This window comes from Orbicella faveolata, unplaced genomic scaffold (assembly GCF_042242905.1).
Source record: "Orbicella faveolata isolate gen_17 unplaced genomic scaffold, um_ofav_v1 contig_13, whole genome shotgun sequence".
NCBI classification, from domain to species: domain Eukaryota; kingdom Metazoa; phylum Cnidaria; class Anthozoa; order Scleractinia; family Merulinidae; genus Orbicella; species Orbicella faveolata.
This window is the reverse complement of record NW_028301540.1, coordinates 10,951,889-10,977,871: the sequence shown is the minus strand read 5'-3', so window position 1 is coordinate 10,977,871 and position 25,983 is coordinate 10,951,889. Positions and strand designations below refer to the sequence as shown.

The 25,983-nt window shown below is 38.8% G+C and overlaps 1 protein-coding gene and 1 pseudogene across 2 annotated transcripts in view; both read right to left on the bottom strand.

The window, feature by feature from the left end:
- LOC110062664 (uncharacterized) overlaps positions 1–21,987 on the bottom strand; it is a 43,543-nt gene extending 21,556 nt beyond the window's left edge. The window contains exons 1-2 of the mRNA XM_089284626.1: positions 21,748–21,987; positions 17,119–17,224 (exon numbers count right to left, since the gene is read on the bottom strand). Of these exons, the coding sequence (XP_089140752.1) occupies positions 17,119–17,224; positions 21,748–21,914 (273 nt within the window). The 5' untranslated portion in view covers positions 21,915–21,987. The remainder of the gene's footprint in view (positions 1–17,118; positions 17,225–21,747) is intronic.
- LOC149114974 (uncharacterized) lies at positions 2,502–6,306 on the bottom strand (annotated as a pseudogene). Its single transcript, XR_016205965.1, has 2 exons — positions 5,611–6,306; positions 2,502–4,404 (listed from the first exon to the last, which is right to left on the bottom strand). The product of XR_016205965.1 is annotated as an uncharacterized LOC149114974 (transcript).
- Positions 21,988–25,983: the final 3,996 nt, after the last annotated feature.

The following is a 25,983-nucleotide window of genomic DNA, read 5'->3' as shown; positions in this document are numbered from 1 at the left end:
TTGTCTTCTGGCTTGGTAGTAAAAGGAAAAGCCGGTAGACGTAAGCCATATTGGTTTACAATTCTGAAATATTTTACTTAATAATACCTTTTAGTATATACCACACAAGTGAATAGTACTTTTTGCGCAGGCTGATTGGCTAGCCGCTTCGCGGCTCGGTAAATATGTAGAATAAATTTGCTTTCAGTTGCTGAAACAAGTTGCAACAAGACGTCATTCGAGGTTGCCTGCGAACAGCCTCCCGGTGAGTCCGAATTCTTCTGTTTCGCGTTCGCCGAATTTTTTTTTTTCTGTCCTCACCGGGAGCCTGCTCGCACGCTACATTCGAGGTTTTGATTACATAAAGTAGATAACTAGACGTAGCCATGATGTCACCACACGTGTGGCACAAACACTGGCTCAATTAGAAAAAAAGTTTACTAGTAAAGGCCCTATCCGCACTAGCAAAAACGTTGTTTATTTAGACAAATTTTCTGTCAGCACCAACGCTTCCCAAGTGCGGATTGTTAGCTCCATAATCTTTCCAGATATATTCCCTGATCATATCAAGACTCTTTAAAGACCGTACATGGCCTAGAAGGTAATCTCTTAGCTCTAAAGCAAAAAAAAAAAGTACATACCGTGACAGAAGGAAGAGTCTGGCTTCCATAAGATCGCCGACGATCGTGCGAACCATTTCTCCACAAACAGCCTGCTGCGCGCTGTAGCCGATAAAACACAGAAATTTGTGTGACATGGTTTCTATCGCTGCAGTGAATATCGTCCAATTCTACTTCGTGAATTCACTTGTCACCATGCACTACCGTGAAAATACCGATGGGCTATAACTTTGTCTATGCCTAAATGGCAACCCAGCTAACGGAAACGGATCCATAAACGATGAAAACATTAAAATGTACCGTTTTCAGGAGCTCTTTGACTAGATATCGCAGCCATAATTGAATCTCCATGTACGGACCGCTGAAACTATAGGTCACGTGGCGGAATTGCCGATTTTGGTAATCAAAAATTCATTTCAGAAATCAAACGGACAAGAAAAGAATTAAAACAAAAAATTATTTTAGTGATACTCCTCAAACACCGTACCGTAGTTTACCAGCAACTTTTCTGTGTGTGGCGTAGCTGTTTTCCAGAACAAAACGTGAGTGTTTCTTTTTCATTTTAATTTGATTAAAACATGCAAATACATTGTATCAGAGCGGGCATCGATATTCAGATCAATATTGCTGGCTCTGATCGCCGGCCTGATACCACGATTCTGTGACTTTGAGATTTTGAAGCATTGTTGAGCAAACCTGAGTAAACTGAGTAAGCTTAGAATACCTTGAGCTAATCGAGAATTACCTTCATGATTTCTTAGAGAATTGTCTCACTGGAACTTCGAATTAATTTTGAGCACCTTAATCTGTACTTAAGTTACTTAATTTGGGAAAACAAAGCTGAAATGGGGAACAGTCTACAGCAATGCATAGGCGTTTATTTAGGGCCGCTCTCAGAGGGTATCGAGGATGCTTCAAGGAAAAATTGTGGTGTTCTACGTGTATGTGACTATTGGTTTTCTTCGCATCGATTTATTTACCAGTTCTAAAACGTGTGATTCGTTATTTCGAAATAACGAAAATGAATCGTCTCTGGATTACACGGAAATTTTGTATCGTTTCTAAGCTTATATCTGCGAATTAAGAATTCGTCTTGCCAGCGGTGCTGGCTGCGTTGAGACTAATCCAGGCCCAATTGTGATTCATTTTGATGCTCCTTACTCACAGGGAAGCGCTGTGTAGCAAAGTCGCTAATTTCCATTGTTAATCAACACAAAAGACTGATTTCCAGTGTTTCTGATTTGGCTCAGATCTTACACAAAGAGGATTCGTTACAGTTTGCTGTCAAAATGCACTCGGCAAACGTTTTTGCTTCTGCGTGATTTACAGAGAACGTGTCCGTATTAATTTAACCCTTTACCCCCTAAAAGTGCATATTGGCACACAAGGTCATACCTTTGTGAATATTTGATAGATTTCTATGAATTTTTGCCATGAAAATTGTCTTGTGAAGATCTGCTCATTGAAGTCATAAAATTTTGACCCCCTCCCATCCAAGACATGGTTGACCACCCCCAGAAGGTTTCGGGATGCAAATGGAATGAAAGACTTGTTTCATATCAAGCTATGCACTAAGAACTGCTAAATAACCTATAGTTTAGGGGTATACCTAATATAGTAGAAGACTGATACATTTTTGAAGGCGTTAATTTTCCCATTTTAAAGCAATTTCTCTCAAAATGTCTACCTCCTTCGTAGCTGCTGATTTCAATTCTTAAATAAGCTGATTAGTGGCTTTCAAATGACATATTGTACACAGGCAGAGTGTCTTTATTTGCCGAGTGGGGAAAAACTGCCGTTCGCCTTAGGGGGTAAAGGGTTAACACTAATCTTAGTTCGCATTTCAGTGAACGTTTGGCAAGCAATTTCAAAGCTCACTTGATGTAAAAGAATTATTGCTAATATTCATACTTCCATTTATTCTGCTTTTAGGACACTGAAATAATGGTCACATCTTATTGGTCTAGCTTACTTCACATTTTCAGCAAGACAGACTTGTCAGTGTAAACCAGTATAATTATTTGGGTAGATATGGTTTCACAAGACTGTACATAATGACCACAATAGCAGAAATCATTCCATATTTATACTATATGAGTCAACAAATTATATTTATATATGTATTGTTCATGTTTCAAATAAAATGTCGACGGATCACTACAAAACGTATCACTCTATTAATAAGGTATAGTAATAGGCATGTATTGCATGTCTAACCATGTACGCATTGCATACCTGTTTTTAAACAATGGTTAATTATTAATTCCTGAGATTTCTGTTAACCGCAAAGAAAATAAGCTAACCGTTAGATGGATAGACACCTTTTTTAAAAGTAAAAATCTAAAGGTAAAGTTTCAGGGTAGTCCCTTCACGGAGCTTACAAAGCATCTCTGCTATCAATAGAAGCCCTGAAGCTATTACCTAACACAGAATTTACAATAATAGGATATATACAAAAACATAAATATAGGAAAGTACATTACAACAAATATCAAAAGCCTATAACAACCATGTAACATCTTCAAATTTATGTACATTTACAGTATTTATTAAAAACCGTACTTCCATGATAATAAAAAGAAAAGATCTCCTGACTGTTTCCATTCTTATTGCAGGCAGATGTAAAAGATTGCTCTGCCTGGTTGAGCGAGTGCAAATGTATTTATTGAAAACAAAATAGTTATCAAAATATTGAGGACACGACTATCTATGCATTTCCTCACAAGCTTAAGGATATGTTCATCGCGCCTGGTCCTAAGACTAGGCCACTTTAAAGCTTCCATAGCGGTGTCACTACTAGATGTCTTTATTACTATTCTTCCAACTCGCTTCTGCAGAGCTTCTAAAGTTCCGTTGTTTACTTTCCCGCAACACGCCCAGGCCCCAGCACAATACTCTAATATCGGTCTAATCATTGAAATATAAATGGCATTAGCACTATGAGACTATGTAAAGTGATACAGCGGCGCGCAAGGCCTAGCATACCGACCCGCCTACCAGCCCTAGAAACAATAGCTTTAACATGTTCATTCCAGCTGAGATGTCCATCGAGGAAATTAACCGTGAAAGCCACCACCCCAATGAAGCCTTCCTATAAACTAGAAAAGGCTATCTGATAGCATCAGCGAAAACAGGTTCTTTCAATTTAGGCAGTTGGGATAGCCACCAAAACCTTCTTTGCAACTCAGGTCATAAAGAAATGGTAGCAGGCAACTTATTGAAAATGCACGGTGCCGACAACACTTGTCGTGTTCAAGGCATAGCTTGTTATAACAGCAGTCCCCACAAACAAAGGACCAACATGTACATCCGGGTCCACACATGCCTAAACACTCGTCATCATGAGGATTAGACCTTAAATCGACGCAATAATCGCTCCGTTTACTTCGAAAAATGTTTCTTTTCTCTCGTGAGGAAATGCTTCGAACGTCCTTTGATTTCATCGAGCCATCATCCTCTTTGTTTTTGGTGTACCCGACAATTTTCTTACTCCAGCGAATTCTAGAAGCAGCGGTTTCTTTGTGACCGTTCTCTGGTAGTAGCGTCATGCACGTGGAATCGCATCTGGATCGAGTGACTTCTTGCGTATTCTTTCAAGGCAGTCGACAGGGCATGTAACAAAGTGATCTCCCTGGTCCTGTGCAGTCGGCTTAGCGCTGAATGCCATTTAGCAGCAAAATCGTCCTGAGTTGCGATGTTAGGATTGTGCTCCGAGTCATACATCTTCTTCCAGTTGAGATTATGCAGGGTGCTGTGTTTCCTTGTTAGATCTCGAAGATGCATCGGAACTTTAGAAGATCTGTAACTGTTAACACAAACAAGTCAACAACTTATCCACTTCGTTCCAAGCCCGGGTTCCAACAGTTCTCTATGGGAAGACCTTAGTTAACAAGAACCAGAACCAGATTATACCTGCACTAATTTATTTTTACATGAAGATCATTCCACACTTAGTTTTTTTATATATTTCAAATGAGGAAAAATAATCTCTCTTTTTTTCGCAGACATTTGAAGACGAACTGAAACCGAACCCGGGAAATTCGTCTCAGGATGCATTCACTTGCCACTACACTATCCGAGCGTTGGCTGCCAAGATCGCGAAGTTTTTTTTAGCTATACATAATGTCGCGCAAACGACAAAATGAAAGCTAACCGCGAGCAAACTCGAGTTAAGCTAATTAACCGCAAACCAGAGACGACAATTAAGGTTCAGGTCCTTCTTATGTAAAGTTTTCCTCTTCTCTGGCGTTGAAAATATATTTGTCACCATCTTGGACGTAAACTGGGAATAGACAGTCCTCATAAATGGTCGGGGATACTCGTCGGAAAATGTGAATTAAACCCCTAAAGGAGACTAACCTGGCCGCAGCTCAAGCTTAATGTTACCCCTAAAATTAACCACTTTAAATCGGACATAATAGCGGTTTTTAATCATTTCTTGAATAGTACGTTTCGTCCTGAACAGCCAAAGTGAGACTGAAATCCATGATTTACATCCCTAAGCGAGACTACAAGCATCGTCGACTGTTCTGGTTGTGTTTAATGCAGCAAAGCAAGCAAACGTAAAACGAAGAAACCACGCGGAATAAAAGGTACACAGCTCAGGCTGTGTTCAGTATACGGTTCTCTCGAGCACGAGGTCGATGTTTGTATTTCATGCACGGGTAATGAAATGCCACTCACGGTCCGGTCAATTAGAACCTAGGTTACAATGACTAATACAAAACCGACCTTTTCACGTGCGAGTTAACCCCTCAGGGAATAAATAATGATAAATCCAAGATTATTATCATTGGTTTCACTTTCGTACCGAACGCTGAGGCATGCAATTTTCGGTTTATTGACCTTTCAATAAAATAACTATGAAAAAACATCGACAGCCGGGTGTTGGAATATTTTTTCAGTCAGGCCTATAAAATACCGAAGAGAGTTTATCGTGGCTTATCTGCGCCTATGTTTAACATTTTAAAATGTCGAGGAATAATATTCTGAAACACGTTCCGAGACTTACCCAACAAAAGCATCATCCAGTATTTGAAAAAGAAACATCTCATGTGGAAGATCGCTTAAATGGACAAGCGTTCTGTTGTCGCCACTGCTCAACTCTATAAATCTGGCTTGTATGTCAAAACACAAAGCCAGGCTTTCGTTTTGACGATAGCATCCTTGAATATTCTCAGATGAATGTTCTTTGAAAACCAACGGGGCGCTTCTAAGAACGGTGTCCGAGTTAATACTTCCGTTTACCAGAACGTGGAAAGCCAAGGCAGTAAATAACCCGAGTAATGCGTTAGTGTTGAACGAAATCATAGCCGATGCGGTTAGTACTGGAACTATAACAAAGCTTGTTTGGAATGGGAGAGAAAGAAGCAAGATATCGCGAATGAATATGCCTACGACAGTACCGATTGTTGTCCAAAGGCCATGCAAATGTTTAGCGTTAGCGGAACTAAACTGAAGTAACGGATTGCTAGAAAAGGGAAATTCCCGGCCATACCAAAATTAGTCTTTTATTGTCAGCAACTTTGAAGTTTGCAACCAAGGGGTTCAAAATTTTGTCGGCTCGTTTGAAAAATGTTTTCGACAGGCCCTGTACTGGAGGTTGCCCTCCGAAGGGGGGAGTGGAGGTGAAGGGTGCAGATAAAATAAGGACTGTCCTAATTTACTAGTGACGTAAGGTGAATACCTGTCATTGCTTCTTCACGATTTGACAGAACACCTCACTACAACCTTAGGCTGCCAAGTGGACGTTAACAAAGTTCATAATATTGCCTTTAAATTTTGCATAATCTATATCCCCACATTCATACTCGTCTGTCAAGAAATTCACCCACGAAGTCTCTATTGACGGGTGAATTTAGCTTCTTTTGTGAGATTTAAGAGACTTGCAAAACTTTGATTGATAAATGTTCATACGCCTCTTGTGATTGTCCGGAGGTTATGTAAATATCCGGCGAAAGCGAAAGTTGACTGTATTCACTATTGTCTAAAACGGGAAATTCCCAGCTATACTTGACTAGATTTTGCAACATGCCGAAATGATTCGATTTAGCGCCATCCTTCTAATCTAATCGTACTGTTCGATGGCATACCAGGCTCGTTTGGTCTCGCCATGGGTATTTCAGCTCGACAACGTCTCTCCAAAAGACGAATCATGGCTTGACCAAACTCGTCTGATATGCCGCTGAAGCGTACCAAAAGGTACGATTAGATATAAATACGTGCCCTTTTTCAATTCCAACACGACATCTCGGTCCTACTTGGTGCGACCAAAGAAAGCTGTCTACCCGACTAAACAAGATGGCGTGGTCTGCTTGGTCAACAATCCAACAATATTTCTAAATTCATAAAAAAACGAATTTAAATATAATGACACTTCGACCACTCAGTTGTGTAAAAAAGTGCACGGTCTTTATTGTCTATTTAATCAAAATCTATTTTCCATCTTAATACAGGACTAGGTTAATCTAGTGGGCCACAAACTAAAACCAACCAGCCAGATCACTTTATCGCCGGTCCAGTACTTCGCAAGTGTTGGACTTGGCAAAGTGCTCGCAGTGTAATAAACCTCTTATTATTTTTATACTGTAACTAAGCTAACTGGGGACTAAACAGGGGATTATCGACTCAGTCTTTTCTGTACAGACCTCGCTGAGCTGGGTCCTTCCGTGTTGTTGACGTCAACCTGATATTCTCCCAGTGACGTCCATCACGCCTGGTTTGAACGATACATTAATCTTCCTTTCAACAAACTTTTATATCAACCACACTAACCGCTAGCCTGATAATAAAATCTACTTTACTTTTTTGAAAACGTTAAAAAGACAGCAAAGTGAAGCACTCCTGGGACTGGGCACTATTAGAACAAAATGTCAAAACTGTCACCTCCAATGGCACAGGCGAACGTTGACGTAAAATTTGCACTCTGAAAGAGAAATATATTTTGGAATTAAAGGATCAAACAGGTGCAATTTGATACGTTAAAATCTTAACTTGATACCAAGGATCAGGCCATAGATTGGGCTCGGTAACATGTAAAAATTAATGGACCGACATTTTCCCATCAATTCGCGCCAACCGAGAAGAATGGTTCTAACTATTTTCTACTTCTTTCCTCAATCCCCAACCAAGTGATAATCTGAAGAGAAGTAGGGCAAGGAGTCGGTTTGTCAAACTGGTCCGATGAGTCAAAGGCGGCCTCCTTCAAAGTTGGTCGTTTTTGCTCCAACATTTTCCGGTTAGACCGAACCGTCTCAATAGATTTCAACCGAAGTTTCTGGAATTTTTGGCAAAATCCAGTAGAAGAACCTCTAGTGTCCGTTGTACGTATCAAAGCGTTTTCATCAAAAATAAATGGGCAATGCGATGGGACCGAAGGAACTGTAGGTAATAGATAGGTCATGAGAGGTGTTTGCCTTCGAGGTGTCCGTAACTGTACTTTAGTTTTTTGATGTCGCCAATTCACCAGAGATACTGGTTCCCCTTAGAACGAACTCTGAGATTGCTGCTAAATTATTGGGAGGGAACTAAAATGGACAAACAATAGTATAATGCCTACACTGCGGTTTTGGTTTACTTTTCTTCATTTTCTGCGATTGATTTTACACCCAAGTCCCGGGTTTTTCAAAATTTAAAAACTTCGTAGAATTATACACCACTTTATCACATATGCAGCAATGTAATATACGGAGAGAATGCTCTTGGTCTTGGAAAAAGACTGTAGGTCAACGGACTCTTAAAACTGCCAGGATTACGACGAACGTTCTACAACCCTGTTCGTGTTATGGATATCTCACTGGATGGACAGCTCCACTTGTTGAAAGAATCGTAGACCAAGTTTAAAAATAAATAAATGCAGCAAAACTCGAAACGGAAATCAGAAACGATCAAGGTCTCCAAAATAATGAACAACAGCCAGACGCAGCGTAACAAACTGAATGGCTAAAGTTATGATGTGGCCAAAATCTGCTTTCACTTTCTGAACGAGTTTGTGTTGAGTTTTAGAACTTCCCGCGAATTCTATACTGCATTCAATGCTTCGCTGATAAACTTTTGTACATTACGCAGTTAACAGTGATATATTGGGCAGTTTTCTGCCCATTATTTCTCCCATTTCCTCGGGAGGAAAGTTACCAAACCCAACCCAAGGGTAAAAATGATTACAATGGCGAATAACCAGGATTCTAAAATCAGAAAACAGAAAGCTAGAAATGCATTATCCGAAGTTGAGAATAAATAAAAATTGTAACATGTCTTCCTTAGTGTGGATACAACATTGTAGGGAAGGAAAGAGAGGGGATTCCAGACAATCATTGTTAGCAAAATGTAGGTATTTACATATATTGCAGTTCCCTTTCCTGGTAGTGTCTCCTCAGGCAGAGGTTGAAAGTCAGCTAGTTAGCTCATTAATGTTAAGGTATATACAGGAAAGTGACGGTGCCGAACGCACTCATGATCTTTGATTACTACTAGTTTTAAGAATACAGACGGATATATTTAAAGTCAAATATGGGCTGTTGTGTTAATTATCCTTCAAATATCTCGCCGGATCTGAAAATTGGGGAATATCACTCAGATATTCCACAGTTTTAGTTGGGGCATGTTCAGTCGCGGGACGCATTTAGACCAATGAAATGCGAGCAAAACTACCTGTATTTGGAATTCAAAAATCGGAAAGCTAAAAGTACATTATCAGAAGTTCAGAGAGAATTAAATTTTAAAAAGTGTAAATATATAAAACAAGTCTTTTAAGGTGTGGAACACACCATTTTAGGGGAAAAAGGGGCAAGGAATGTTCGCGACATTATTAGCAATGTATAGATATCTACATATACTGGGGATCCTGATTCATCTCACTCCTTAAATTTCGAAAAAGTTCCTATTTCTGATGTTGCTTTCATACCCATTATTTCTCCCATTTCCTCGAGAGGAAAGTTACCAAATCCAACCCATGGGTAAAAATGATTACACTGGCTAATAACCGGGATTCTGAAATGAGAAAACAGAAAGCTAGAAATGCGTTATCCGAAGTTGAGAATAAATAAAAAGACCTAGGTCTTCCTTGGTGTGGATACAACATTGTAGGGAGGGGAGAGAGGGGATTCCAGACATTGTTAGCAAAATGTAGATATTTACATATATTGAAGTTCCTGGTTCTGGTTTTGACTCCTTAAAGGGCGAAAAAGATCCTTTTCCTGATCCCCCTGGATCACACTTTAAAGTTATCTTTGTACTCCTGTGTAAGAAACAAACATACAAGTACATACATTAGCTTGTAACAGAAAAACATGAAACTGGTAGAATGAGGAGAAAGAGAACAAAACAGCTTTAGCAACAGTTGGCATAACTAATTTCTTAATAAAAGTCAACAACTTGAGCCCTTTCACCTTTATATCAATGCGAGTGGAGTCATCTTTTCAGCACAAGTGCTGACTGGGAAAAAAAAGCAAGATTAACATCACGTGATGTTTTTTGGAAGATGCTATCATGGAAAACAAACAAGGCAACAGAAGAGGGTGGTAGTTGTGGTGTCAATCAGAGTTTAAATGCCCCAGTAAAACTTTGATCAACATTGGAGAGTCAAATGGCAGGCTTTATTAGCCAACAGAAGTCATATGATGTGCTCCATATCACTAGTCTAGAGCCTGCTTACATGTGTCTTTCCTCGTTCTTCCATTTGTGAAAACGAGGAGAGGTGAGCGGTTCCGAGTCAACATTTAAACCTTTAAAAATCGTGCTTTTTAAGTGCACTGCTGGGCAAGGGACATTTTTTATTGAACAGTTTTGTTAAGGAATAGTTTTGATTGTGCTCTAAAGTTATGCGAATCTGATCTTGCTTTTAAAAGAAATTAAGAAATAAACTATTACGTGAATTTTTATCTTCTTAGTAAAAGTGGTTAACTTTTTGTAATTTTTATTTCATTTTATTGTAATTTAACTGCATTTTATTCATGATTTCGTTGTTATTTTTTACACGTTACATCATCATGGTTACTGTAACTTTAGATAATCAACAATGTAAAGCCCCATTGGGGAGTGTTAACATTTGTTTTTGTAAATGTAACTCAGTACCACACACCACATCCTTACCCCCCCCCCCTCCCCTCCCCTAATAATTTAAAGTTTTTCTGTGCAGCCTCAAGATTAACTTTAATTTGTTCTTGGAAAACTCTTTGTACTGCCTTTGACCCTTTGAAAGGAACGAGCTGCTTGGTATACATCTCACAGTTTCACAGTTCTGACAAGATCGACGGAAAAGGACTGATTTCCCTCACCAAATTGGACCATTGATCCAGAAATCAAATCACCACATATGGGCAGAAGAGTGAATCTAAACAGACCTAGTACTCAAGCAAACGATTGTCAAAAACTTCAATGATCTCAGTATAAATTACACCAAACCAAAGTATAGTGCTTTCATGCATTCTGGTGCAGGTTGGCTACTTGACCTTGGAATAGTGTGTGCTACACAAGAGCTGTAAGCAAAATGGTTTCTTGGTTCCCAGTGGTTAGCATAACAGAAGAAGAATTCAGAAATTTCAGCAGTCTGTGAAGCAGCTGTCCCTACTAACACAAATAAAACTGGAAAATTCAGCTTGGTGGTATTTTCAAGTACAGGTTTATTATTCTGAGCTGAAAGGTAATCCGCAAAAACCGACAAAATGTAATTACAACTTCAACAAGCAGCTTTTAAAGCCTAATAGGTTACAGGGCCAGATTAGTGAAATTAAGACAGCATGGTTTCAACTCCAGAAGACTACAGAACTAAGACTTCAAATGTTTTAGAAAACACTTAATGGCAGCTTTTGTACACGAAAGAGTCCCTTACAATACATGTACACATGTAGTTCACTTCATTGTGAATTTTACAGGTAGCAACTCCCAATGAAAATTGTGAAGACTTTAAACGGAACTAATCTTTTCGACAGACCATTACTGTAATTGTACAGCACTTTATTGGCTCCATTGGTGATCATCACCTGAACTAATAAAGTATTACAACTTCTTGTACCTTTTTGGTGCACTTAATTAGCATCATATCAGGCAAGTTTAGTTTAGTCATGGCTTGTATTTTGGCAAGATATATTCCAGCCAAAATACCTATTGCGAGACTAAACAAGCCCGTCATGCCACTGAAGCATACCTAAAAATTACAATTAGATAATTATTCCACTATTTGTACCATTTTGGTGTGGTTAATAGCCCATTTCTGAGTTGCCTTTGGCCTCTATATCAAAAACGAATCTACCTGCGAAACCATTCATATGAAAATGTGTTTGACCTACAGGTTCATTTTCATGCAAATCAAACTCATTTTCATATGAAAGCTTTTGCACAAAGACTTGTTTTGAAACAGAGAAAAAAGGAAACTCAGGAATGGCCTATTGTAGCATGCCAGGCAAGTTTAGTTTATCCATGGTTTGTATTTTAAATACCTATCACGAGACTTAAAAAGCATGTCATGCCGCTGAAGCATAAAGTACCTAAAAAGGTTCAATCAGATAATTTCCCATACCCAAAATTGACCAAAATTCCACAGATATTTTTACAGTGATTATGCCATTAAAATACACCAATTGAAAATAACACAACAATTGAATACCTTTTTCCTTCAGATGGACCGGAACCACTTGTTATATCTCCATATGTTACAACAACACTGCCTGCACTGTCCACACTAAAACTGGTGTCATCTGTTCCGGCAGGGAAACATTCCCCATTACCAAGTTGGGCAACCTACAGAGAGGTACAAAATATCTTCCAAAAGCTATACATCATTCACATCAAATTAACATGCATAACTCAACCAAGCTATACACAAATTTATGAAAATCAGTCTGTGAAAACAAAAGCAGTTGAATTGTAAGCTCCTATTTGTGGTTTCCTTCGTTGTTGCAGACAATATGGTTGTGCAGCTAACTCTCATGTCAATTGGACTTAGGGAAAATAAAAAAAACATGCATTCTAGAGTTCTAGGTTACAGAAAATCAAAAATTGAGATGCAATCAGTCCTTCCCAGAACCCCGTCACATGACAAGATTCCACAAGGTATGAAGGGAGCTGAATGAAGAGTACTACTAGCTACGTGTTTCATTATTATAACTATTTTTGAGTTATTTTTTTGTAAGAAAAATACCTCTTAGTCGGCATGTCGGGTATGTTATGGACGGGTCAATGGGTGAGTGAGTGAGTGAGAGATGTATGTATGTCACACCAATCAGATTGGATCTACTATAAACAGCCAATCAAATTTCTTGTTGTAAAGGTAAATGGTATGTGAGAAGATTTGATCCCGATAGAGTTCAGAACAGCCATATTTATTCTTCTATAAAAGAGGAGGAAGTATTCATATATCGGGTTTACTTCGACATTTTCTGTGGGTTAGGCTGAGGATTTTAGTTAAATGAACGAGATGAGCCATGAGGTTTGAAACGATTCGTGAGTTAGTAGTATGCAAATGCAACGAGATATTTTTATTTTTAGTTACAAAGGTAACTTGATACTTTTGTTTTTCACAAGGAGTAAATTCAATTAAAGGTCACGAATCGTCACGTCTAGTTCTTAGGACATGTTTTAGAGAGGACGAGACTTTAGATTTGAAACAGTTCTAACATTTACAATAGTAAGTGCGGGTAACAATTGTTTTGTTCTTGTTGCATGCAAATATAACAAGACTTTTTTGTTTTTAGTTACAAAGTGTAATTTGACACTCTTGTTTTTCACAAGGGAGTAAATTCAATAGAGTAGACGAATTGTCACCACTCTTTCCCACAAGATGTTTGCCATTTTTAGTAACAAATGGTAACTTAACACTTTTGTTTTTTATATGGGAGTAAATGCAATTAGAGCTGACAAGTTATCGGACATTGTTTCCAGGATATTAAACAAAAAAGAAGCTTTCGTTTCTGGAAGGTTCTTATGTCTCTGCAGTAGCAGTTTAATAGTTCTATTTGATGACATTCATTTCAGTCTGATATTTTTAAAGCTAAAAAGTATGAAACTGTTCAAATGTTCTTTGAAGACTGCGTGGCACCAAGTTAAAGTTCAATTTAATTAAATCAGACTTTCAACGTGTCAGAGGTTTTTTCTCATTCTTTCTATTTTCGGTGAAGTTGTGTTGTGTTGTGTAAAAAGGTAAACTTACGACTCATATAAAATGCGAAAAGGTCTGTAAATTAACTTGAGTATTTTTGAGCAAAAATTCCTCTTGGGGGTTGGAAGGGTTATGTGATCGGTGAGTGGGGGAGTTATGCATGTGCGCATGTCAAACCAATCACAGTGCGGGTTGTGTCAAAGAACGAATCAAATTGCCTGTTAGAAAATAAGATGGTGTCTACATTACTGTACCATGAATGCTTCTATCTCCAACACTTCACACAAAAAAATAACTCTCGCACGCCTTGTGTGCCTATGTTTCTCGTTTTAATTTGTCACAACCCACTCCCCATCCCTTCCCGTTTTCAATTATAGGGTGTTAGCTTAATCTATACTTGAATGCACATGTCTGAATTTTAGTTTGTGCAGTGACTCTGAGAAAGAGCTGATTGATTAGCTTTCTATTACTGCTGTCCAAAAGAAATCTGCCCAAGGACGTCACTAGTCCAGTGCAAACTTGTCTAACCATTTGCTAGTAAGCATCATCCATTATCTTACATGAAACTGCCCAGAGATGTTACAGGTCACCATTAAGCCTCGTAATTAGGCCCTTTGCATTGTGGCAATAATGTTATGCTTGCTTTAGACAGCAAAGAGCTTTAGCCCCACAATTAGGGCTTAGAAGTGCAATTGAACAGACATTTTCTAGCTACTGTTAGCGATATTTAACCTGAATTTTGATGTGGCTAAAGATTGTTGTAGTTTTGGGAAGGGTAGTTTCCTGTTCGATGAAATTCAAGTACAACCAGGACATTGTTATTTGCAAGCAACACATGGTCATGGTCATGGCAAGGAAATCATTTGAAGCACTGAGGTGAGTAGACACTGAGCATTACCTCAGTGCTGTCATTAAGGGCTATAACTGATGCAACAGGTGAAATTGCCTGTTGTTGATAGAATTCAACCACAAAGTAACAAGTTTGCTACGGGTGTGGAGAATGAGGCTACAGGTGACTCAAAACTTAATGACGGCCTGTTTCCTTGTTTTTGGTATCAATTTTAGGTGCTCTCGGCTTAGCTAACAGTCAGAGTTGTCTGTGATTCTCTTGTGCAAAAAAATATGATGTGTGCTCTTCTGGTCGATAATTTACCTAAACAACATGCAGACTTTTCCCTTAAACTCAGATTTATGGCCTAGTTTCCTTAAGATTAATAGATTTTTGATGAAGGAAGCTCTTATTCAGTCCATTTATGACAATGCAGGCTTTTAGAAAGCTGTAGATCAGCTCTCTGCCGGGGTCTTGATACGCGACTTTGTGTCATTGATTTAGACTCACATTTCACATTGTAAACACCATTAATTAAATTGTACAATTTATGATTCAACAAAAAGCTGGCGAATTTAGTCTTTCTGGCCTCAAAAGGCATACAGGAGAGTACTTCCTCTTATTTGAGCTAGTGGAAATTTAAAGCTAACTCTAGGATAGAATAGTATAAGATAGTCAGTGACATGTCAAATTCTGTGGCTATGTTTTTTGCAAATACAGACAGATAAACATGTATGTTTTGAAGAAATCGATAGTCAATAAAAACAACATCAATCAACATCAATCGGTGGCCAATTTATAAGGGACAGTTTTGTGACAGCACTTACAGTGCTGTAGTTAACCATTTTCATAAGATGAAAAGAAAAGAATAAATTCGGACAGATCTACGCTTCTAAACAAAAGATCTGAACTTATAACTTATAATCGGGACACGAGGACATAACCAAGCTTACTGAAATTCTCAAAAAGAACCTTTTCCCTGCCCATTTAATTGAAAAAGTGGTTAATCGTTACATCACTGCAATCCATAGCAATCACTGTCCCTGGGGCAACCCCCTTACCACCTCGCCCACGTTTTACTTTAAGCTGCTGTACATAGGCCATTTTTCTGTCATCACTCAGAAGAAGATTCGACACTTAATCAAGCGCTACTGTAATGATTTAGACATCAAATTAGTTTTTTCTTCCTTTAAGATAGGTAACCTTTTTGGTGTGAAAGACCCTATACCCAGCGGGCTTCGTTCACGTGTGGTTTATAAGTTTACATGTGCGCACTGTAATGCCTGTTATGTCAGCAAAACCACCCAACATTTTTCCACACGCGTACGTGAGCACTTAGCCGTTGATAAGGCCTCTCACATTTTCAAACATCTTCAGAATTCTGAACGTTGTCGCTCATTGTGTTCAATAGACTGCTTCCATATTCTAGATCACGCCACTACCAGCTTTCAACTCAAGATAAAGGAGGCCATCCATATTCAATAAGAAATACCTTACCTCAATCAGCAATTACACAACGTAAATTTAAAATTATCCTTTTAATTCGCACCTTTTCATGTTCTTTTGTTACTATTTGTCTTAATCAGCATTTTTGTCTACTTATTATTCAACTTGCTTTGTAATCATTCCACTGAAGATGACAGAAGTTCTGTCGAAACATGTCTTGTAAACTTAAAAAATTGGTCGTTTTCCTTAAAATATATATTAAACAATTATTGGATGAGGTTTGTGTGATATCCAGAATAACCAAGGTCGAGGTAAGGGTTATCAGCCTCAGCCTTCAGCTTCGGCTGATAACCCTTACCGAGACCTTGATTATTCTAGATATCACACAAACTGAATAATTGTTTTATTATACATTGAACCAAAAAAAAAATGGAAGTCATGTATTTGCTTCCTCGCTGATGGCAAGCAACACAAAGCGTGCGAACATGACATGATTACCCGTGACCTTAAGTGTCCTTGACATGATTATTGTATAATCTGCAGAGATGACGTCACAGGCACTGATTTCAAAAATTCACTGTACACTTTTTGCCATTCAGAAAAGAGATAGTGAGTTCAATGTATAATAATAAATATGTATTGACTTCGGATCATCAATTTTCATTGACTGGTGACGAGAGGGTAAAAAATGAGAATAGCTGACTTCACACATTGCCAAGTGCACCACTTGTCTATTTCTTGATGAGATACACCACAAATCCCTGCACAATGGCTCAGAAAGATAGAGTGACCAGACAAAAATCAGCTGACAGAGGTTTACAGAATGGTGTGATCATACATGCAAAACTACATCGTTCAAAGTTCCAAAGTGTTATTCCAGAAAATATTCATACGACCTTCCCTTCCCCACTCCAAAAAAAACTATCTGCAGTAGGTGAGCTTGGTTTAATCTATCTTTCAAGTATATTATCTACAGTGTTTGATAGTTGTTAATATTGAATCATCTTGTAGAAATAACAATTATAAATATTATTATAACAGAGACACATGATACAAAGTATGTGTAAACCATGTAGGTGACCCTTTAACAATGACAAAAAAAGAACATTGCCCAGCACTTCATCATTGCTGGAAATTAATATTAAACGCACCAGTACATGGTCTTGAGTACACAGGAACTTCTTCAAGTTGAAGGGAGTACATGGGCTCCAGTCAAATGTCTGTGTAGAACCACCACCACTTTTCAGGTCAGTAAAACTATCAATGAAAAAAAAAGGAAAGCTTTTAACTGCTTGGAACTAGCTTAACGAGTCTTGCATTCAGTTTCACTCTGCTTTGAGATTGAATGGACATTACAATTTATATCTTTTAAAAAATAACAGATAGTCATGTCCATTGCTGTGTAGATAGATAGATAGATAGATAGATAGATAGATAGATAGATAGATAGATAGATAGATAACCTTTATTTTAAAACAATGAGTATTAAAGCTACATGAGCTTGTGGGGTCGTTTGCAATTAACTAATCGCTAAGTAACTAAAAACTAAAAACTAGGGGTATTTACAGAAAAAACGTTTGAACTTAAGTCAGCGATATATTCAATAAGAGATTGTTAGCATAAGTTTTTAGGTATATACAAAGTCATCTTTTTTAAAATTACAAGTGGATGCAGACATTAACTTAAAGCTGAATTCATTAAAATTAACTAGAGATTTAAGCTTTAGCCTGAGGTCACAATATGGAACATTTTTTGTCAGGGCAGTACAGTTGTTGGTCACTGCATTCCACCGGACTGAGCCTCTGAACGCGACAGAGTGTTTCATGTAATGCGTGTTGAAGCGGGGAACAATTAAAGAAGCGCAGGTCCGGGTTGAATAATTTGTGGCCCGTTTTTTAGAAATCAGATCGATTAATGTGACAGGTAACCTATCGTGAAAAGCTTTATGAAAACAGATAAAAATGGCTGATTTATAATAAATAGACAGAGTGGGCCATTGGGCCCGTTGTAGGACATCAACAGAAGCCATGTCTTTCGGCAAGTTAAAAATAAGCCTCGCAGCCCTGCAGTGAAGTCTTTCCAGGGACTAAAATAAGTCGGAGTTGCAGCAAGATCCCCATAGTATAAGACCATAGGTCACTGAGGGCAAAATGACCTTAAAATAGAGATCCTGACGAACGTTCCTAGGGAGAAATCTCGAGTTCTTAAGTAATCCTAGTTTTTTAGCAAATGATTTTTTGAGTTCCAGCATATGCGGAGTCCAGGTCAGTTTCTCATCAACAGTCATTCCCAGTAATCGTGATTTCGATACCCATTCAATTGTAGAGTTTCCAATGAAGATCGGGGGAATATTAGCCGCGAGATTTCTTCTAGAGATTAGCATGGCCTCACTTTTACTTGGGTGGGGTGTTAATCTGTTAATGAGGCACCACTCATTTAATTCACGGAGGGCAGAATTTAACTGGGCAATACTTTTTTCTGCCGTGTCACTCACGCAGTAAACCATTGTGTAAACACAACAAAGACAACACAGCCTGCCTGATTATTTAGCACAGTCTTTCAAATTAAGCATTTGACAAATTGAAAACAACAGTGAATCTGAAATAGGTATCTTGGTGCAAGCACAAGTATGACTTTGCAAACACTCAACAGCTTCTCTGAACATCATAGCCACAGGAAAGCTCAGGTCACACATGATCTTAACACTTAATTTCGAAAATTGCTTCAGCGTTTGGATCAAAGTGGTCATTTCTATTCATTTTCTTATGAAATGAAGACGAGCAATGTCAGGTGATATTGCAATAAATGCCACTGTGTATAAATATAACACGTGATTTCAACACTGCAATCAGCTATCTAACAGGTTGCTTTTGAAACTTTTGGACTTGTTTTAGGGCACACACTATGCATTTCCTTAGGAAAATGCATAAAGGATTCATACATCCCCAAAGACTCCACACAGCACCTTTCAAAAAGAACATTTCAGTTTTTGTCAAATTTGAATTAATTAACAATTCTAATTTCCTGCTACACCATTAAAGGGTCTACAACTTAGCAGTTACTTACATAAATTGGATAAACTGGTAAAAACGAACAAGGATACTCGATATTTGCTAAAGCAGGAGGACTTAAACATCTGTTACATGTACATGCACTTTACAACTTAATGAGGATTTATTCATTTAATGATAATTAAAATCAGAGTAAGATTAATGCTACAATGCAGACTGCAATCTTAAGATGGGGAAGTACAAAGTAGCTAGATTGCAGTATAGGGATGCCATGAATCAAAGCTATGTTCTGGTCTTGCACTTAGCTTTTTATCAACCTGAAATCAACTGTCATTGTGAGTTTGTGAAGCTGACGTTTCAATGGATAAATAAACACATTCTTATGCAAATCATTTTTATCAAGCTTTTCTTGCATTCAGTTCCAACATCCTGCATGCGTTTATTGTGCCAGTAAGCCCATAGAAAGAGTGGTCTATGGACAAGATTTGTATTCTCGGTATTGGACTGGAACTAGCTTGCAACTGAGGCTAATGCAGGGAGCCTTTTCAAATGCAAATGACATTTATCGCTTTTTAATGATTTTCCCCCACATGAGCCTTGATTGCAAGCTCGTTGCAGTCCAATACCGGGAATATGAATATGGCCTATAGCTTTATTAGAATACTGAGAACTAATCTGCAATCGATAGCAATTTTTCAAGACACAAAGACAGTATTCAAAGTATTTATTCTTGGCCACATGGAAGACCAATTCCACAAGGGTGTCTAATGTTCCTGGGTTTTACTAGGGCTATACAAATGTCCAGCCACCAGGCAATAATAAAATTTTGAATGCCCCAGTCCCAGGATTAGTTGCACTGAGGGGAGAGGGGAAGAGGGATGCACACTACTGGAATTAACTGATGCATAATATCATAACGACAAAATTCAAAGTGAAACGGTGATCCTCAGTCAATTCATGGCTAACATTATACTGTTGCAGAATTGAGGTCAAAGATTCTACATTGCAAATTATGTTGCCCACTCAATGAATTTTTTGGGCAAAACTGCTTCAGTGTTAAACCATAATGTAGATGTTATGAGACCTCAAGATGGACAAATGAGGGTGCTTCCTGTTAGGGGGAGAGACAAGTAAATGTTTTCTCGGTAGTCAACTGGAACTAGCTCGCAAATTAAAGGAATATTCCTACATTTCCATTTTGAAGTACATGTGAACATGTAGCCTTCGAGCTGCTTGCAGGATTCCTTTAAAAAGATTCTCCCAAATGAGCCTCCCTTGCAAGCTACTCGGCGTCGACAAAATCTGGATCGGACCGGACCGGATCACGGATCGGATCACGGACCGGATCACGGATCGGATCACGGATCGGATCGCGGATCGGATCACGGATCGGATCACGGATCGGATCGCGGATCGGATCACGGATCGGATCACAGAAAAAAAACATTTTAAAGAAAAAAAATCAAATCTTTTATAAGATAATAAATAAAAAATAAAAGTGGAAACTAAATTATGTTAAAGATAAGAATCCCGAATTTGACGCAATGACATGTTAATTACAGAGAATGACAAGAGGTCATTTAAAAAGCCACATAAGCGCCTAATTTACGACGAATTTAAATTGTAATGAACAGGCAGATGTAGTTATATTTGAACGTTAGTTGGCTTGAAGCTTGCGTGAACCTCCCATTCTCGTTTTTGAAATTGTTGTTAGTACCAGTAGCAGGAGCCATAGCTAATTCTCGGCTACTTTTTCGTGTCAGATGTGAGCGTTACAGTTAGCGTTACAGTTAATGAGAAAGCTTACGTACGAAAGCTTAAGGACATGACTTGCTTTAAAGGAGCTACGTTACGATTTGCGCATCTTGAAAAAACTAGCCCAGTTTTTCAAGTTCGTTATTTGCAGTCCTCGTTAATCTTTGCCATCCTTAACGATCCTCATTCCGTTTTGATTTGGTCTTGCCTCTTAAGTGCTTTCTATCCTAGAACACGATCATTTTAAGGTTTTATTCCATATAAAGGCAACTCTTTACGACCCTAAAAATGCCTTTAAAAATCGTGACGTAACTCCTAAAATGTTGTTTATTCTCGGGTTGCGTTATCGTTCACACTATCGATGTTACTCCTATATTTTTTTGTAAAACAGCTATATTTCCTTGAAATACAAATGGTCTGTTTCGTTTTATTCCAGTACGAAATATCGTATTCCAAACTCATATCTTGTAAAAGTATAGACTTGTCTCAGAAACGGAAATTGTTTGAAATCATCAGGTGTTTAATTTTTTAGTGTTTTTAGTTTTTGTGTTTCGATTCATACGTTCGTCCTATTATTATCATTGTGACTCGTTTTATGACAGTTTACCCTTGATGCAAGCGAATATACGAAATATCATTTATCTGAACTGCGGAGAAAGATATGAAGACATGATTGATCATCGCAATCAAAACCCAACAGCCTGAAAAAAATTCATCTGTGACCAGCTCCCAGTTGGCTTGATATTATAAAAAAATAAAGGAATATCACACCTGAATTAAATAAAACGTTCTGCTCACAGTAGTCACTCTAGTGTAATTTGCTCAACAAAATTTTGATCTTGAATCTTGAATTTTGAATTTTGAATTTTTGTCCTTGATCCGATCCGTGATCCGATCCGTGATCCGATCCGTGATCCGGTCCGATCCGATCCTGGTTTTGTCGACGCCGCAAGCTACTTGTGGTTCCAGTTTTAACGAGAACGAAAGTTGCAAAATACTTTTGGCTAAGCTTACCTCGGTGAAGAAGCAGTTCCGTCCACTGGCTTTAAATCAATCTTCTGTCCATTCGATAGCTCACATGAACATACACTGATCTTTTTGCAGGTTTCTTCCGATGAAGAAAATGTTATTTTCAAAATTACTAATATCAAAAGCGCCCATTCTACTCTGCGAACAGCCATTTCCCTTGCACTAGAGAAGACTCGTGACAAGCTTTGAAAAGCTCAAGTGACAAGCCGGAAGCAATTATTTCTTCCCAGTTCCCTTGTTCATCTCCGTGAGGAACGCCTGGGAAAAAGCGTCTCGTACCAGGTTCCTACGCGCACACAAGAAATTTTTGAGACTGTTCAATTTATCCTAGCCTGCGAACGCAGACGTATTTCCGGCTGTCGCTTGTCTCCGCCGAAAATAACGTCTGCGAACCCGAGCCAGGAAACGATTTCTGTGACGTAATGACTTTTGTTTCTCCTTGGCCAATCAGATCCCATGATAGAATGAAACTCGAGTGCTCCTCGCAGCGAATACCTCGCGCAGTAGTTCTGGGGCTACTTGAGCTACTTGGCTTAAAATTCCTACGTCACAGAAATCGTTTCCTGGCTCGGGTTCGCAGACGTTGTTTTCGGCGGAGACAAGCGACAACCGGAAACCCGTCTGCGTTCGCTGGTTAAATTTATCCCGAGTTAAAACGAAAAGAAGACAAACAAGTAATGGCTAGTTATGTTAAGTTTGGTCTGATATAGGAGCCAGTAAATATTGGTATTGTAAATGCATTGCACAGGCTATCGATGCCGAGATAATCATGGGCGACTTTTCGTTCGACGTAAATATCAAAAGCATTTACACCAAGGAATATACACGTGTGAATGATAACCGCATTATAGTGAATTTTCGGTTCATCTGATCAAGGTCAACTTTCTCGGATCTCTTAGAGTCTTGGGCCTTTTACCAGGGTCTTTCACTGCTTACAGAGATCACTCGAGTAGTCTGAGTATTACGTCACAAAGATCACTCGCGTGACACCTGCTAAATTAATAAGGTGTAGGATTCCACGTGCGAATTTTTATTTTAGCTTGCCATTTACGTATGCAAATTAGGACTATTTAAAACGCTACGGTTTCCTAGCGCGCCAATCTTTTCAACGTTTTCTCTAGCTTCAAGTTAATATTGTTGCGGAATCTATTCTACCTAGCTTCACCGTCATCGCTACAGTCAGGAAACATTTGTAAGTCTTTATATTCTGTCCTGTATTTCTCATATCGCTCGGCTCTTCTTCACATGTATTTTTATTTATTTTTCTAGTCGAACCTCGCTCGCTCTATCTTTCAATTCTCAACGGGCTCCTCGAGTCTCTTCAACAGAGCTTGAGTTCGAAATCTCTAGACGTAGCGTCAACAAGAACTGTAAGCTACATAAGGGACGGACAAGAGAAAATTCTCTTGGGACGGACCATTACTTTTTGAGGAGGAGTGGGGTAAAGCAATTTCCAAAAAAAGCCTTCACAACAGAAACTGCTGAATAAAAAATCGTGCGCGGGGGGATCGAGCAAGTGCTTTCTACTATCTGGGTCAGTCCTGTATTTGATTGTCACTGAAATTCTTGTATAAGCTATTGCCCACCAAAAAACTGGCGTCATGCGCAACCGTAAAGGTGTCTGGGTCGTAGTTCTTGTCAGATCCGAAATGCTGTTCATTTTTTAACAGGGTTTGGCCATGTTTTTTATTGTTTTAATTTTTTTTTTCTGGAATACGCTTTCTTTTTTCGCAATCTACAATATCGCGGCAACGGATTTTGCATATTGTTCACAGTCACGCGTTGCACATGTCACGTTGGCCATTCAGCAAGCATTTGGATTTGGGTTTCATCTGAAGTCATTACCATGTACGTGTAGTAGACAATAGGCTGGTTGCTCTATTTTTTGCTGCTGCACCGTACTGACGAGACCCAACCAGGTCGAAACAGCTGTCTACGGTTGCAATTCTTGGCTTTCAGCTTAGACTGTCACATCATTGTCACGTTAAGTTTTCTAGGTCGTAATCAGCCTTGTTTCTACTAAAGACCACCGGAAGTAGAAATCGTCTCCATGAAATCTCCGCAAGGGCTATGAAAGGGTCTCAATAAAACACTTAATGACTGGCCTCAAGGGAAACAGTGAGTTTTGTTTCCCCGAGACCCACAATGTTCCACATTGAGGTCGAGGGGAAACAATTCTCACTGTTTCCCGCGGGACCAGTCATTAAGTGTTTTATGATACCTTCCAACTCAAAAATAGAAAAAAAAATGCGAAGAAATCGTTTGCTTGACGCCAGCTGGCTCACAAATTTGCCGCGATTTCAAGTTGTTGTTTCCCTAGGGAGTTGGTGAGTTTTGTTCGGCCTAGGGAGTTAATGAGTTTTGACCCACGACACGTGACACGTTCTCCTCCAATCGGAAAACGTATTTGAAATACGAGGTATAACAATGGGGTTTACTGCCAGTAAAAATTTGAAAATTTTAGCCGTTAGCCGTAAAAAAATTAACCGTAAACAAAAATTAGCCACAAAAATGAAAGTCTCAAGATCACTCGTCAAGACTCCGTCTTTGTATCTTGTCTTGTGGCTTGGTAGTAAAAGGAAAGCCGGGAGACGTAAGCTATATTGGTTTACAATTCTAAAATATTTTACTTAATAATACCTTTCAGTATATACCACAAAAGTGAATAGTACTTTTTGCGCAAGCTGATTGGCTAGCCGCTTCGCGGCTCGGTAAATATCCACCTCTACTATTCACCTCCAATTCGGTGAATAATTTTTAATTATTCCATTCCAGAATGGTCCTAAGACATTAAATATATATATCAGTAATCAAAATAATTTTTTAACGTTTTCAAACAATGACAGTTAATTTTTCACTTTTCGGAGTTCAAAACGTCTTTCACTGCCCCAAAAGAAAACACAAATTTTTTAAGGAGTCACCGAAGCCCAGAGATGTCAGATATTTTGCTTTCAGTTGTTGAAACAAGCTGCAACAAGACGCCATTCGAGGTAGCCTGCGAACAGGCTCCCGGTGAGTCCGAATTATTTTTTTTCGCGCTCGCCGAATGTTTTTTTTCCGTCCTCACCGGGAGCCTGCTCGCAAGCTACATTCGAGGTTTTGATTACATAAAGTAGATAACTGGACGTAGCCATGATGTCACCACACGTCTGGCACAAACACGGGATCAATTAGACAAAAAGTTTACTAGTAAAGGCCCCATCCGCACTAGCAACAAATTTGTCTGTTTAGACAAATTTTCTGTCAGCACCAACGCTTCCCAAGTGCGGATTGTTAACTCCATAATCTTTCCAGATATATTCCTTGATCATATCAAGACTCTTTAAAGACCGTACATGGCCTAGAAGGTAATCTCTTAGCTCTAAAGCAAAAAAAAAGTACATACCGTGACAGAAGGAAGAGTCTGGTTTCCATAAGATCGCCGACGATCGTGCGAACCATTTCTCCACAAACAGCCTGCTGCGTGCTGTAGCCGATAAAACACAGAAATTTGTGTGACATGGTTTCTATCGCTGCAGTGAATATCGTCCAATTCTACTTCGTGAATTCACTTGTCACCATGCACTACCGTGAAAATACCGATGAGCTATAACTTTGTCTATGCCTAAATGGCAACCCAGCTAACGGAAACGGATCCATAAACGATGAAAACATTAAAATGTACCGTTTTCAGGAGCTCTTTGACTAGATATCGCAGCCATAATTGAATCTCCATGTACGGACCGCTGAAACTATAGGTCACGTGGCGGAATTGCCGATTTTGGTAATCAAAAATTCATTTCAGAAATCAAACGGACAAGACAAGAATTAAAACAAAAAATTATTTTAGTGATACTCCTCAAACACCGTACCGTTGTTTACCAGCAACTTTTCTGTGTGTGGCGTAGCTGTTTTCCAGAACAAAACGTGAGTGTTTCTTTTTCATTTGAATTTGATTAAAACATGCAAATACATTGTATCAGAGCGGGCATCGATATTCAGGTCAATATTGCTGGCTCTGATCGCCGGCCTGATACCACGATTCTGTGACTTTGAGATTTTGAAGCATTGTTGAGCAAACCTGAGTAAACTGAGTAAGCTTATAATACCTTGAACTAATCGAGAATTACCTTCATGATTTCTTAGAGAATTGTCTCACTAGAACTTCGAATTAGTTTTGAGCACCTTAATCTGTACTTAAGTTACTTAATTTGGGAAAACAAAGCTGAAATGGGGAACAGT